The sequence below is a fragment of the Phoenix dactylifera genome, unplaced genomic scaffold, assembly GCF_009389715.1.
Source record: "Phoenix dactylifera cultivar Barhee BC4 unplaced genomic scaffold, palm_55x_up_171113_PBpolish2nd_filt_p 000254F, whole genome shotgun sequence".
NCBI lineage: Eukaryota > Viridiplantae > Streptophyta > Magnoliopsida > Arecales > Arecaceae > Phoenix > Phoenix dactylifera.
In genome coordinates, this window is record NW_024067747.1 from 144,955 (window position 1) to 158,142 (window position 13,188).

Genomic DNA, 13,188 nt, shown 5'->3' on the forward strand with positions numbered 1-13,188 from the left:
TGGATTCCTTTAGGCACCAAATGCGGCTACACTGCAGATGTAGGGTCATGTATTTGGCAAAAGCTATACCAGATTTGATTCATGCCAGCTACAATCACAAGATATACCGATATAATCTGTATTGATTGCAGACTTGATTCACGATTACTATTTCTGGTGCATTTCAAATTTGAAATTTACTAGAAATAATAATCATGTTGACAAATCCTATAATTATAGCTGGCATGAATCAAATCTGCTATCAACAGCAATCATAAAATATCAGGATGAAAACCCAATTACCTGAAAACCGGGCTCCTTGAGCAGAATTATTAATTAGTGTGAAGGGGATTTGCCAGCTGCAAGGCTGCCAGCAAATTGAGTGCTTGCATAGCATTTGCTCTAATGTTGTCCCTTGCACCTTGCAGTGATCATTTCTTCTCATTGCTGCAGGGTGTACCATGACCTTTTCAATAAGAAAGCATTCACACCCTAGCCAAATGCCAGCAGTTTACCTATAGAATATTAAGGGAATGATGTTTTCTAGGAACTTAGTATGTGGGGCAACCACTTAGCCATTCTTTGCACGAAATTGACTTGACCAACAAGTGGAATGATTCCATGATCCAGCCCCTATTTAGCTCTGCAAGAATCTCAATAAAACCCAGTCCCAATCTTCCCACACAGTTGCTTCACATGGCAAGAGTTGGCAATTGCCAGCCTGCAGGCCATTACACTATCTAATTCCTGTGGAAAGGACAAAGAGAAGTGCACCATTTTTCAGTACCTGGTGCATGAAATGTACCTTGTGTTCGGATGTTCTCAGCCAATAAGCGCTTAGAAAATAAAATGGCAAGCCTTTTCAAGAGTTCACGTGAGATCTATGATTACTTATTCATCTGTAGGCCCCAAAACACTAAAATTACAAAACCAAAGAAGAACCTGAAACTGGAATGAGATGGTTTCTTTCATTTTTATAAAGTGAGTCTCTGTTTTTCTAACTCATAGTCCTCGAGTCTTCAGGAAGCCTGCGGATTTTGTATAACGCCATGCCAAGTAAATCATTTGATGGGGCTAAGAGGCGAAGCCTACAGAAGGTTGCAGTAATTCAACATCTACTTCGCATTCATTTTACCAGCAGAAATAGAGACTGGATTCACAAATAGTATCACATATTTAAATGAAGAATGAAATGTTATATGACAAGTCATTACATAAATTCTTGTAATCATTGTGTGCAAAGTAAGAGGATAAGAGTGCCAGCTGATTGAGTTGTAATTTCTTATTGCTAAATACAAGAGGCTTGGGTTTAAGTCCCACATCAGATTTAATGATAGACATTGCTAGAACAACAATTCAATGATTGTCAATTGACGCTGCCTACATCGCCTATCTTTTTATTTTTATTTTTTCTAAAAACATGTAACGGGACACTTTTGTAATTGTCATGACAGCCATAATAATACCATCAGTCGTTTTTCTTATATACATGCTGCTGGATTTAATGAGGGACAGCACCAGAAGCTACAGCTCTTGAATTATGGAAACAGATAAAACATAGTTTTGGGGAAGGTTTGTGCCAAAAAGCTGATGTCTGCCCATTTACTTGTAAAACCTGTTTATCTAAAATCTCATGCTTTGGTGTCTTTGTGAAGTCTTTAGAGCTTGTTGCAACAAGAAATTTTAATTTTGCTGCCAATGAGCTTTCATATTACATATGATCACGTAAGCTTTGGCATTTGTGTCAGCTTTTGGCTGCCCATTAGGTGATCTTTTTTCTTTGCCCCATTTTCTTGATTGTCATTGTTGCTTTTCTCTTTATGAAAGGAAAAGGAAAAAAAGAAAAGGAAGGGGGGGGATGTTCCCTAAATTCTGCACCAGTTCACTATCAAGTTAAGCATTGACCAAAGCTCTAGAAGACTGCAAGAGGTTGTGCTAGCTGAACAACCCTTTAAAGCATTTTATTGCTAGGTTTTTTATGTGCTACATTCATCTAATTGGTTCACTAGGAGGAGAAAGGTGTTCATGATCCTCCTCATCGTCGTCAATGAGCTACATAATAAAGGGTAGCCTTTTTTCCAAATACCTCTAACTTTCCAAATCCTAGTAATTGTCGAATTTGACAATAGATTAATTGGTTCGTTACCATAGGAGGAGGATGACATCATTGCTGTCGTCATTATTATTACCATCATCTTCGTTATTGTAATTGTTATCATTATCGATGTCGATGAGATACATAATAAGGGTTAGCCCTTTTCCAAAAACCTCTAACCTCTCAAACCCCAATAAAGATGGAATTCAATCGTAGATTAATTGGTTCACTACCAAAGACTTCACTAGCTTCATAAGCTAGTAACCTCGGTTATTTTATAGTAGTCACAAGTTCAAAATTAAGAAACAAATTCAACTAGAGAGACATCGAGAATTCAAAAAACTAGTTGGCTTCAACAGAAGAATCGTAGAGACAAAAATGACAAACAGTAGCAAAACAACAACAAACATCATTTCCATACTAGCACCCATAATAACATCATTTATTCGTAATGCAAGAGTATTTATTAAGTCAATTAATAATTATGACCAAATCACCAAGGCCATTCTTGATTAGTTTCAATAATTAGAGAACTTGAAGAATCATTCAGCCACCTCAAGAAATTCAAATAACTCAGAAAATGTTGTCACCATGCTGTTGAGACACATCTTTGAAAAAAAAAAAAAAAAATCTAGGTCTAGGCAATAAGTACACAACCAAAAGAAATCCAAACCTCCTAACTCCAGTAATTCCACATAAGATGCAAAACATTTCATAAAGCCGGCCCAACACATAATTAATCTTCGGTTCCCACCAAACAAATTGGGAGGCAAACGAAGGCCCACCCAACATGATTTGACAGCAATGTTGTTTATCCTGTTGAGCATATAGAAGTAAAACTGAATCAAAGTCCGCTATCACTTTTAAAAGAGACTATGCCATCCAACGAGGCACCCACTTCAGGACTGGTCATAAAAGCTGGAAAGAGGGCTCCACTAAAAGCCCATTAAAGTTGGGTCAATTATTCAGTTAGCCTACCAACTCATTTATAGATGTTGCATTCTCTGAACAAAAGTGCATGTCTTTTCTTTTGTTGTTTTCAGCTCAGATTTGTTTGTTTTTAGTTCTGTGAAATGACTTATCTCAAGATTGTAATAATTTGTTAGGTTCACCATAGAATCATGCTTGCAAGTTGGATGATGATGGACATTAAGCTCTATAAAAAAAATTGGACTTCTGACTGGAAGGTTATTTAGCGGATCAGTTTTCTGTATGGTTTAATGGTAGCCTCGATCCAATTAGATGAACTCATATGGTGGTCCTTTTTCCATGTAAAAAGTAAAAAAAAAAAAAAAAAAAGTTCATGGGAAAGAAAACCAGTAACTACTGGGAAACTCATTACAAAAGATGCAATATTGAGGGCAGAGAACAACTCCATAACCTCACCTCTCACAATGTTGAAAGGCAACCGTTGACAGGGGGTGAAAAGTGCAGTATTATAAAACACAGGAGTCAAGTTCCAAAAAGTCCACTACATGACTTAAAAATTTTTAGTGGTGGTACCTCAACTCTAGCACTACAGGTATCTGAACCAAGCAACTTTCCTGGGGTGTCAGCAATGAACTAAAATTATTATAACAAATGCATCACCAGGTCTCCATGGGTATTGCACAACCTGATCTACCTGGAAATGATCATATCCGTGGAACAATCGTGGAAACCTATGCACCAATACAGATCATCCACTAAAGAAACTACATCAATATGGTCATGCAAATGGAGTTGAGGTCCTCTGCAAACAATTAGTAGAAAGCAACCTCAACATTAATTCCTATATCCATACTAAGTGAATGAAAAGGATTGGATAAATACCACTAGAGGTCAGAGTCCAGGAATCTCAAACTTACATACTTTGTAACCTGAGAATTTAGGATGGGACTGCCGCTTGATAGTATCAAAATGGGATGGCTTTCTAGTGAGAGGTGCAACGTGATCTCTGGGTAGGGAAGCACCAATATCACACACTGCTAGAGTAGGAAAAAGACCAAGGGATGGCATAATGCATTCAAAAGTATGTCACCAAGCAAGACCCCTTGGAACCACACGCATATGCATTTGAAGGGTAAGAAACTAAAGGTATCCAGTTGACCAGTATTAGATATAGCTGAAAAAAGGGGGAAAATATTGAAGGAGAAAAGCTCCAGAAGGAAAATTAAGCCAGAGAAATTGTAGCCCAAAATAATAAATTTAAAAATAATCAAATAAGATTAGTAAGCCCGAGAACCATTAACTTAGCAAAATCTTATGTAACTTTTAATTCACCCTTATCTTCCATATTCAAACATAATGCAAAAGGTTAACATAAGCACTATCTAGCCTGCATCTTTTAAAGCATTTCTGCTGAATGTTGACCATTTAATGATGGACATGATGGATGTTAAAATTTAAAATTACTGATGTTGATGTTTAACATACAAACTATTGACTATTGTCTATGCATTTGAATGATGATTAACTGATGAGTTTTGAGGATGTTGTTGTTACTATGGAGTAACGACTATGTTATTATGATAAACCCTTATGTTTTATGCATATGATATTATATATATGTAAAGAAATATACATCTTTTATTGTTAAATTCTGGCCATACTGTAAAACTATAGTTTTACTATTCTTAGCTAAGAATAGTAAAAATATAAACGGTAAATATCAGCACATTGCGTTCAATTCAAAGGTAAAATCTGGAAAAGCAAAATGTCAGGCAAAGCACTAGTCATTTTCTGAAAGAAATGACAACAAAAACACATGCATTGACCATATCAAGGTACAAATGGAACCAAGGAGGTTTCAGAAGCACAGTGATAGCCCAATAAAAGATTAAAGCATGCAGATTGTCAATGAAGAAAGCACAGAGATTCACATATTACCTCTAAAAAATTATACATATAAAGTATTATGCAATTCTTAAGACCTTTTGTGATCAAATCAAGCAGTAGGGTTCCACATATCCAAAGTAAAAGACCCTAAAAGGTAAAAATAGTGAATTCTACATTGTTTCCTCTTCTGTTTTTCCATCATTATCCTATTGTAAAATAGTTTCAGAATGAAGAAACATGAAATCATATTTAGAATTTGAGGGAACAAAAATATCAGTAGTCTAACCTTGTGCAGGAGGAATTGAATCCTCCGCCAAAGCAGAAGCGCCATAACTTCCAGTAGTTTATAATCAACCATAGACTTCAGTCCGTCAGATGGTCACATAAACCAACTTGATCGAAACACCAGTGCGGGGGTTCGACTTTTCCCATCCATTACACACACAAGACCAGGCTGCAAGCTGGCTCTCTTACCCATACTGAAATTGAGAAAGCCTTCCAAACAAACAACATTTGATTGCCCTTCAACCCTTCCTCCCACACTCAAACCCCAGCCTAGCTCATCGTCCGGAGTATCAGATAAGGTGATGGCCCACTGCAAGAGACTGGGGTTTGGGTTTGACTTTTGCACCTCAACCCATCCCCCAAATTTTGTACTTTCATCAAACTCTAATGTTATGGCAGCAGATCCTCCTGATATAATTCCTATGGTAGACATTGTAGTGGCAGAAGGGGATGCTTGTGCCATTACATCAGGTCTGAAATGGGATCGCAATTTGGCTTTTGGTACGGCAACATTACTGACTCTAATAGGCTGTGACAATGAACTAGGCATTTTCCAGGCACCAGACAAAGTGAGTTTAGCTTCTTCTGATAGCTGGTATGAAATTTGCCAAAATGTGCTCAAGATACTCCTGTAATCAGCAGCATCTGGTTCAGACCCCAAACTAGAAATCAACTCAGCCAAAGAAGCAGTAAAGTTTGATGCTTTGACTGTTAAACCAGTAGCACAGCCATGATGTTGACTAAACAATGGTGGGCTGAATGAAGTGAACCCAGTAAGACATCTGCCCTGCCACAAACTATAACCTGATAAGTTAGGAGGAATATAGTTTTCACAGAAATAAACCTAACTAAAGCTTTGAATAGTATTTTTAAAAAATAACATAAAAACTCAATATCCAGAAGGCATTACCTCTGCCAGGTTCATATCAGAACGAAAATCATTACATTTAGCTCCAAATGGTATTGAAATTACAGACAGCAGTTCATTAATATGCGCCAGGTACATTACTTTTGCTAGTACCAGGGGGCTTCCGGCAACATCATTATCATAATAAATGTCATTGCTACTAGACATAAATTCTGCTACAAGAGAATCCTTTTGCCTGACAGTAGTCTCAAAAATAAACCTTGAGTCTATGCCAGAATTTATTCCCGCTCTATCCAGGGTATCATATGTCTGCTGATCATCACGAAGCATTAATACTCCAGCCACATCAATGATTCCTTTCATGCGTGTGCTGGCTTCAGGGAAAAGACTTCCTTTTCTAGATTTATAGAATGTAAGCATGCGCTCGACCTTGTCCTGCCTATCCCTAAGCTTCATCAAGTCAGAAAATGCTTCTCGTTGCAAGCGCTTCAGAATCCCTATCTGAAAAGAGGAAAAAAGGGGATAAGATGCAATTCTCAGAAAAAAAAGTGTTTGCTTGTAAGGAACTGTCAAGTATAAACAGAAAGCTTCAGATAATATCCAAGGCTGCAATAGTACACTACTAAAACAATATGATGATCCTTGATAAGAATAAGACAATTTGCTGTGGCTTCCAGGTTTAACAAGTGAAAAAAATAGATAGGTTGGGTTCCCTAATTTACTTCCTGCATTATGAGCCTGAAGACAATGATCTCTGACGATCTTTATGAAGCCACATCACATAGCATTTTCCAAAATACACATCAGTGCATACAAATGTATTATCATGATTCACAGAATGTTCTGGAAGTGCTTTGTCCTTTCAGCTGTATGATTTAACTGGTCCTTGTTGTTTTTCTTGCTTTATGCAACACAGTAATTCCGGCGAGAATGCTACAGCAACTGTATTCATCACAACTCAGAATGCAACAGTATAATGGACATAGACAGCTACGCATGTCCAGACATATTTACTGGCTTTCCCACACAATAATGTACACCTGAGTTACATTGATAACTTGACACTGTACAAATAAGCATAGTAGACCATTCAAAGTGCTAGTCCGCATTGTTCATATTGATCTAAAACTCCCAAAACATTTCATGATAAAATAAATCATAAGACTTCTTATATATGTATCATGATCATGAAACAAATGATTTTTCAGTAGCAAGACAAATGATTTATTATTTTCCATGGTTAGAGAGCATCCAAACCACTTGAATTATGGTCCATTTATTCTGGACATCCATATTCCAACTATTGTTATAAATCATTGAATTGAATAGCCCAACTTACATGTATGAGCCTATGGGGGCACGCACACACCATGTGAGATATGTTTGTTTGTACACACCACACACGAGCAAAAATGCGGTCCATGTGAACAACACTTGCTCCAAAAATCTCCCTCTGAATTTTTAGTTTTCCATTGCCCTCCCTTTCTCATTTCCTTGGCATAAAATCTTGGCATGTTCAGGCTTAAAATTTTCAAAAGCCTTGGACATCTTAAAATTTTCAAAAGGCTTGGACATCTTAAAATTTTCAAAAGCCTTGGACAGAAACCTCTTTCAAGTAATCAGTTATGTGCTAAAAGGGAAGTTCTTGAGGTCATTGCATTTATATTTCTGTTAAAAAAAGAAGTTTCTTGACCACCGGATGTATGAAAGGGCAAAGGAATAATTTACTTTGTAGGTGTCAAGTTGAACCTCTCAAGCCACAACAGGTCACTTACTTGGTCCTGACTCCTGAGCTCAGGGAGGAAGAAGAGCAGATGCTATGTGCATTGTTCTTAATGTCTTAGCCCCCAACCCTGGCCTAACATTTTCTTCTAATTTTACAATGACTCGTAGTTACATATTCAAAATATTTGATAGTTTACGTTTCATCCTTTGTGAGTTTTACTAGATATTTAGATTTCTCTGAATCTTAATGAAGTATTCAAGAATATATATTCCACTAACCCTAAATACTTGCCTGAGAGTTCCAACAATTCTCTTCTCACTTCGTCATAACCACAGGTGACTGCAAGGTGTATCTGGTTTCTAGAAAAGTAGTAGTAATGGGTACATCACTCGACAATACCACTATGGTGAGTGCATACCTTTTGATTCCTTATTTCTAGACATATCAAGCTCACATCTTGAGGATAGCAATATCTATTATCTAAACAAACTTAACGTACTGAGGAGTTGGTGAACCAATCCCAATCTAGGAAGCTTCGGAACTAAAATTTTTTATTAAGCAAACAATTAGGAAAAAGGGCGATGTGCAAAACTTCTTCCACATAATGAAGCAATAAACATGATGAAAATTCTGCCCAACCAACCACCTCATATTGAATAAAAAGATGCACACCATCATGGATACAGTTTCCACTTATTTCCAACCACTATCAGTGCGTTTTATATAAATAAATTCCCTTTTAGCATAACTATCATGGATTGGGAGAGAGAAGGATGGAAATAGGGATGAAGTTGTTCGAGTGGTGGAAAGACGCTTACTGGATCGTGGCGGTGAAAATCGAAGCGCCGCTGGATCGCCCCCTTCACGAATTGCTCGGTGGAATTCAGGAACCCTTTGATTCTATCCAACACGGATGCGACGGGATCCATTTCCTCTTTCCTTTATCCCCCGGACTGAATAGGAGGAGAAGGAATCGAGGCGAAGACGAAAGTCCTAAACGATGGAGCGAGGAGAGGAGAGGAGAGGAGAGGAGCGGGGCTTTCCTCCAGCCACCAAATGAATGGCGCTACGTTTGGTTTTGATTTGGGAATTTAGTACGAACGGTTTTGGAAGGGGCCAGAGGCTTGGATTTTAAGGCTCCAGGATGGAGTAATGATCAAGCTTTTTTTTTAAGAAAAAAAAAAGGGGAGAGGAGAGGTAGAAGCCCACCCTAATATTATCTAAGTAGAAAGAGTACTGGTAGTAGTATATGATAGAAAAAGCATGCAGAGATTATAATGGTAGATGTAGAGGTAGGGGCAATATAGAAAGTAGAAGGGTTTTTTTTTTTTTGGTTAAATTGGATGATTCATATAATTCTAGTATGGACACATTCAAAAAAGTCAAAAAATAGTACTTTCCGGAGCACTATGACAGCTCACTTTCTCCAACTTACAAGGCATCTTCGGAGTAATTGGTCACATACGAGGCCACCTAATTCGCAGTCTCGTTGGCCTCTCTGTAAACGTGCTTGGCCTGGAACGCCATGCCACCACTAACTATGGTCCGGATGTCTCGAAGTAAGGGGTGTCCCCCACCCACATCGTCAGTGCCTTTCTGGATCCAGCCGATAACTATAATCGAATCATTCTCTAGTATAACTGCTCTAGCCCGCAACACGCACCAAGTTTGGCCCATGCCGCCCTCAAGGGTGAAAGGGTTCAGAATATAGATCTAATGGTGGATATCGAAGTAGCTTGGTTGCCTATGAGAGCTAGCCCAATATAGGAATAGCTTTATTGAGCCGTGTTTTGGAGAGGTTCCAAAAATTATGAACGAAAAGATGATCAGGCATCGCGGGAAGCAAATTGTAGAGTATATAACATCTTATTTAGCTACATTTTCTGAAATTAGTAATTTTTCTTGACTTATTAGCCATGCAAAGATGATAATCTTTGTGAGCAAATACATCTTCCACAGTTGTTTGGCCCAATGGAAAGCATTCGGTTTAAAACATGGTAGTAGGATTGACTGCCCGTTATTTAAGAAACTTTATGATACAAGCTTTGTTGATAGATTTAGATGTATCTACTAAATAGTGATATAGAGATGTCACAAGAATCTGAGCAGCTCAAACTTGTCTCTAGATAGACAAGCATGAATCATTAAAATAGGCTCAAAATAATTGTAAGTGAGGCCGAAGTTTGGCCTGGCTTGATCAATCTTGGCTCCATAAGATACAATAATATATATTATATTATGTATCGTATAGATATTGGATCGCTGGATCAATGTTTTGATTAGTATTCTTAATAAATCAATGAGATTTTGAAACAAGCTTGATTCAAGCATGAATTAGTTTCTACTTAACCTAGACTTATCAAATTGATCAATTAGGGGACTTATCAAATTGATCAATTAGGTTTGTGTTCAGCTCAATCTAAATTTAACTAAAGTTGAGCTCCAAATAGTGTTAAACAAACAAAGCTGGATCCTTGAGTCCAAGCTTGAAATTAATTTCAACCAAGCTTTATCAGGGCCAAACCTGATCAAGCCTGGCTCAATTAGGGACAAATTTGTGAGAATAAAATACCCTTGCAATCCAGTCAAAATTTAATTTAATGATTAGTCATGATCAATGCGACAGCAATTGCACGGTTCTTCATAATATGGCCATCAGACATGAATCAGGGTGCTTAAGTGAAAGAATTAGGCTAGCATCTGGATGGGTCAGGTTGGACCCACGTTAGATAGGAAGTAACTGAGCCTAGCCATGACCCAATCGGTCAGATCCATGTCAAGTCGTTTATACGAAGATTAAAAAATTCAATGAATTAAGATTTAAAAGGGGGAGCCAAATTGAAGCATGATAGAGGAGGAAGAAGAGTGGAGAAAAAAAAGGATGAGGAGGAAAGAGAAGAGAAGAGAATGGGGGGAAAAGGCAAAGTAAAAAAGGTAACTCCATATTCTGTATTTTCAAATTTTAATAATATAAATTGTATTCTCGATTAATATAGCAATAAGTTTATACAATGACGTAGGACAGATGGCCCTGATACCAAATTGATGTAGGACAAAATAAGCTCTGATACTAAATTGATATAAAACAAAGGAAAAAAGAGAGAGAAGAAGAAGAGGAGGAAGAAAGAGGAGAATGAGGAGAAAAAAAAAAGGTAGAAAGAGAGGGTTAACTCCATATTCTGTATTCTCAAATCTCAATAATGCAAACTGTATTCTCAATTAACATAGTAATGAGTTTATAAAAATAATCCAAAAACTTAATAAGAGTCTGCATAGAAATAAAATATTAGAAACCTTGTAAAATTCTAGTTCTAGAGTCTACATAAAATAAAAATTTATAATTTATAAATAAAATATTTTTAAAATTTTTATATTTGTGCTTAACAAAAGTGCATTTAAATTTCTTATTAGATAGTCCCACGTCAAACAGTGTATGAGTAACCATAATAAAATGCCAAGGCAATTGTCTATGGAGATGGCTTTGGCATTTGACAAGGGGGAGGCAATAGGCTACATGCTCTTGGTTTGACCAATAGCTAGGAGAACTTAGGACTTGAATGATAACAAAGAGATTTAATATTAAAAAGTTTAGCCTAAATAACATTTATAAAATATTGAGTAAATTAATTATTAGACATTCAGAATAATAAGTTGTTAATAATTTTGGTAATGGACTTAAGGTTAATACATACTTAGGACCTAACTGATTTATTTTATGCAATACAAATGAACTAGTCCCGACACCCCAAGCATTAGGACTGGTTTCTCCTGCAGCGATTAAAAAGAATCCGTCTAAGTGTTCATCATCGGCCCCCACCTCCGAGTTTTCATAAGATGAACTTTGATGGCTACGTATTAGATGATGGCAGGAGAGGAGGAGCGGGCTCTGTCATCAAAAGTCCGGACTCCATATTGGTTGCTGCGGGTGGGTGCCAAATTTTCACCTGCTTTGTATCCAATGAGGGCTGCTTGGGCTGGCCCTAGTCATGCGCGACACACTTTAAGAGCCAATGCCATTTTGTTGAAGAGTGAGTCGATGACGGTGATTGGTTGGATTCATGATCGAGCTAGGGAGATGGAGTCGCATCTCCTAATTCAGGATATCTGGCGCTTGACGAGAGGTTGCATCTCCTTTGGAGTGAGTAGAGCTGATCACGGGCCTTCTGGCCCGCCCAGCCCGGTCCGGAATTTTTCGGGCTTGGGCATTAAAAAAAGGCCCATGGGTCGGGCCTGGGCAAGAAAAGCGGCCTGACCAAAAAAATCGCGCCGGGCCTGGTCGGGCCATTCTGGCCCATTTTCAAATTTCAAATAAAGAAAAAATCGGGCATGTCGGGTCGGGCCTATCGAGTCGGGCCGGATTAGACGGACCTAGAACCAGATTTATAAAATCGGATCGGACCTGGACAAAAATTTAAGCCCGACAGTCGAGCCGGGCCGAGCCTGGGGATAGCCATCGGGCCTAATTTCTGCTGTAGAACCCTGTCCAAGCCCGGCTTTTGCTCAGCTCTAGGAGTGAGGCACGTCTACCGGAAGATGAATAGAACTACAAACTAGATGGCCTTCTACGTGGCTAATCACTTTGGCGGACTTTGTTGAACTTTTGAGGTATGTGTACATAGAGCTTTTAGAGACATCTTATTTTCTAATTTTATTAGATGTATTTATGCTAGAGTGGTGTGAAATGCCCGTCTTAACAAACAAACAGAAAAACAAAAAAAAATGTACCTGTCCCGCATGCCGAGACTAGTTTGCTCTTACTCCGTGCGGTAGACTTAAAGAGAATTGAAGGAACATGCAGGGACCAAAAAGTAATTTAGTCCGGACAATTTTTAAAAGTACAGGGACTCGTTGCTAGTTTTGGGCTAGTTGTTGAACGGAACTAGTTCCTCGTAGGATGGCAATGGGCCGGGCCGGCCAATATATCCATACCCCTCTCACAATTAAAAATTTCATACCCATATCCACCCCATGCCTCCCTCGGGTCCGATAAAATAAGTGGCGTGAGTTGGTCCAGTTGGATAGACAAGAAGGATCGGGTCAAGCAAGGAACTCTATGATGCAAGCATTCTACAATAATTGTAACTTTGGATTAACTTAAGAGAGTCAACAAGGTAAGGAATTCATCATACAAACATTCTAAAAATAATAAGTAAGCGAATTCGTCCTCTCTCTAAACACTAAGCCATCCTTCAAAATCTACAACACAAAGTTATACAAATCAAGTATTTTTTTTTTATATAATGGAAATGCATAGAATGTGGACGCAACCTTTTTCCCATATCTACATTCATATAATGGAAAACAATATGTGAGTCTAACCTAGTATATCAATGTTAAAGGTATACCTTAGTTTTTCTTAGTATACCTTAGTGAGTCTAACTCGCTTTCGTAGTTTAATTAGTGTACTTTAGTATTTAG

The 13,188-nt window shown here is 37.9% G+C and overlaps 1 protein-coding gene across 3 annotated transcripts; it reads right to left on the bottom strand.

Moving 5' to 3' along the window:
* Positions 1-767: 767 nt before the first annotated feature.
* LOC103719234 lies at positions 768-8,940 on the bottom strand. Of its 3 annotated transcripts, none has more exons than XR_605945.4 (4): positions 8,589-8,940; positions 6,087-6,545; positions 5,178-5,963; positions 768-1,067 (listed from the first exon to the last, which is right to left on the bottom strand). XR_605945.4 is itself a non-coding variant. In XM_008808375.4 (3 exons), the coding sequence occupies exons 1-3, from the start codon at positions 8,697-8,699 to the stop codon at positions 5,271-5,273; spliced, it is 1,263 nt and encodes a 420-aa protein (XP_008806597.1). In that variant the 5' UTR covers positions 8,700-8,940; the 3' UTR covers positions 4,907-5,270. The 3 variants fall into 3 exon arrangements, 1 of the variants encoding a protein (XP_008806597.1); XR_605944.4 differs by lacking the exon at positions 768-1,067 and adding an exon at positions 2,505-2,890 and having other exon boundaries at positions 8,589-8,939; XM_008808375.4 differs by lacking the exon at positions 768-1,067 and having other exon boundaries at positions 4,907-5,963.
* Between the last annotated feature and the right edge of the window lie 4,248 nt (positions 8,941-13,188).

Coding starts and splice junctions, on each gene's coding strand:
- LOC103719234 (XM_008808375.4), bottom strand. CDS start 8,699: ATGGATCCCGTCGCATCCGTGTTGGATAGAATCAAAGGGTTCCTGAAT. Junction 6,546..8,588: donor ATTTTCACCGCCACGATCCA/GTAAGCGTCTTT, acceptor TCCTCTTTTCAG/ATAGGGATTCTGAAGCGCTT. Junction 5,964..6,086: donor CTGATATGAACCTGGCAGAG/GTAATGCCTTCT, acceptor AGTTTGTGGCAG/GGCAGATGTCTTACTGGGTT.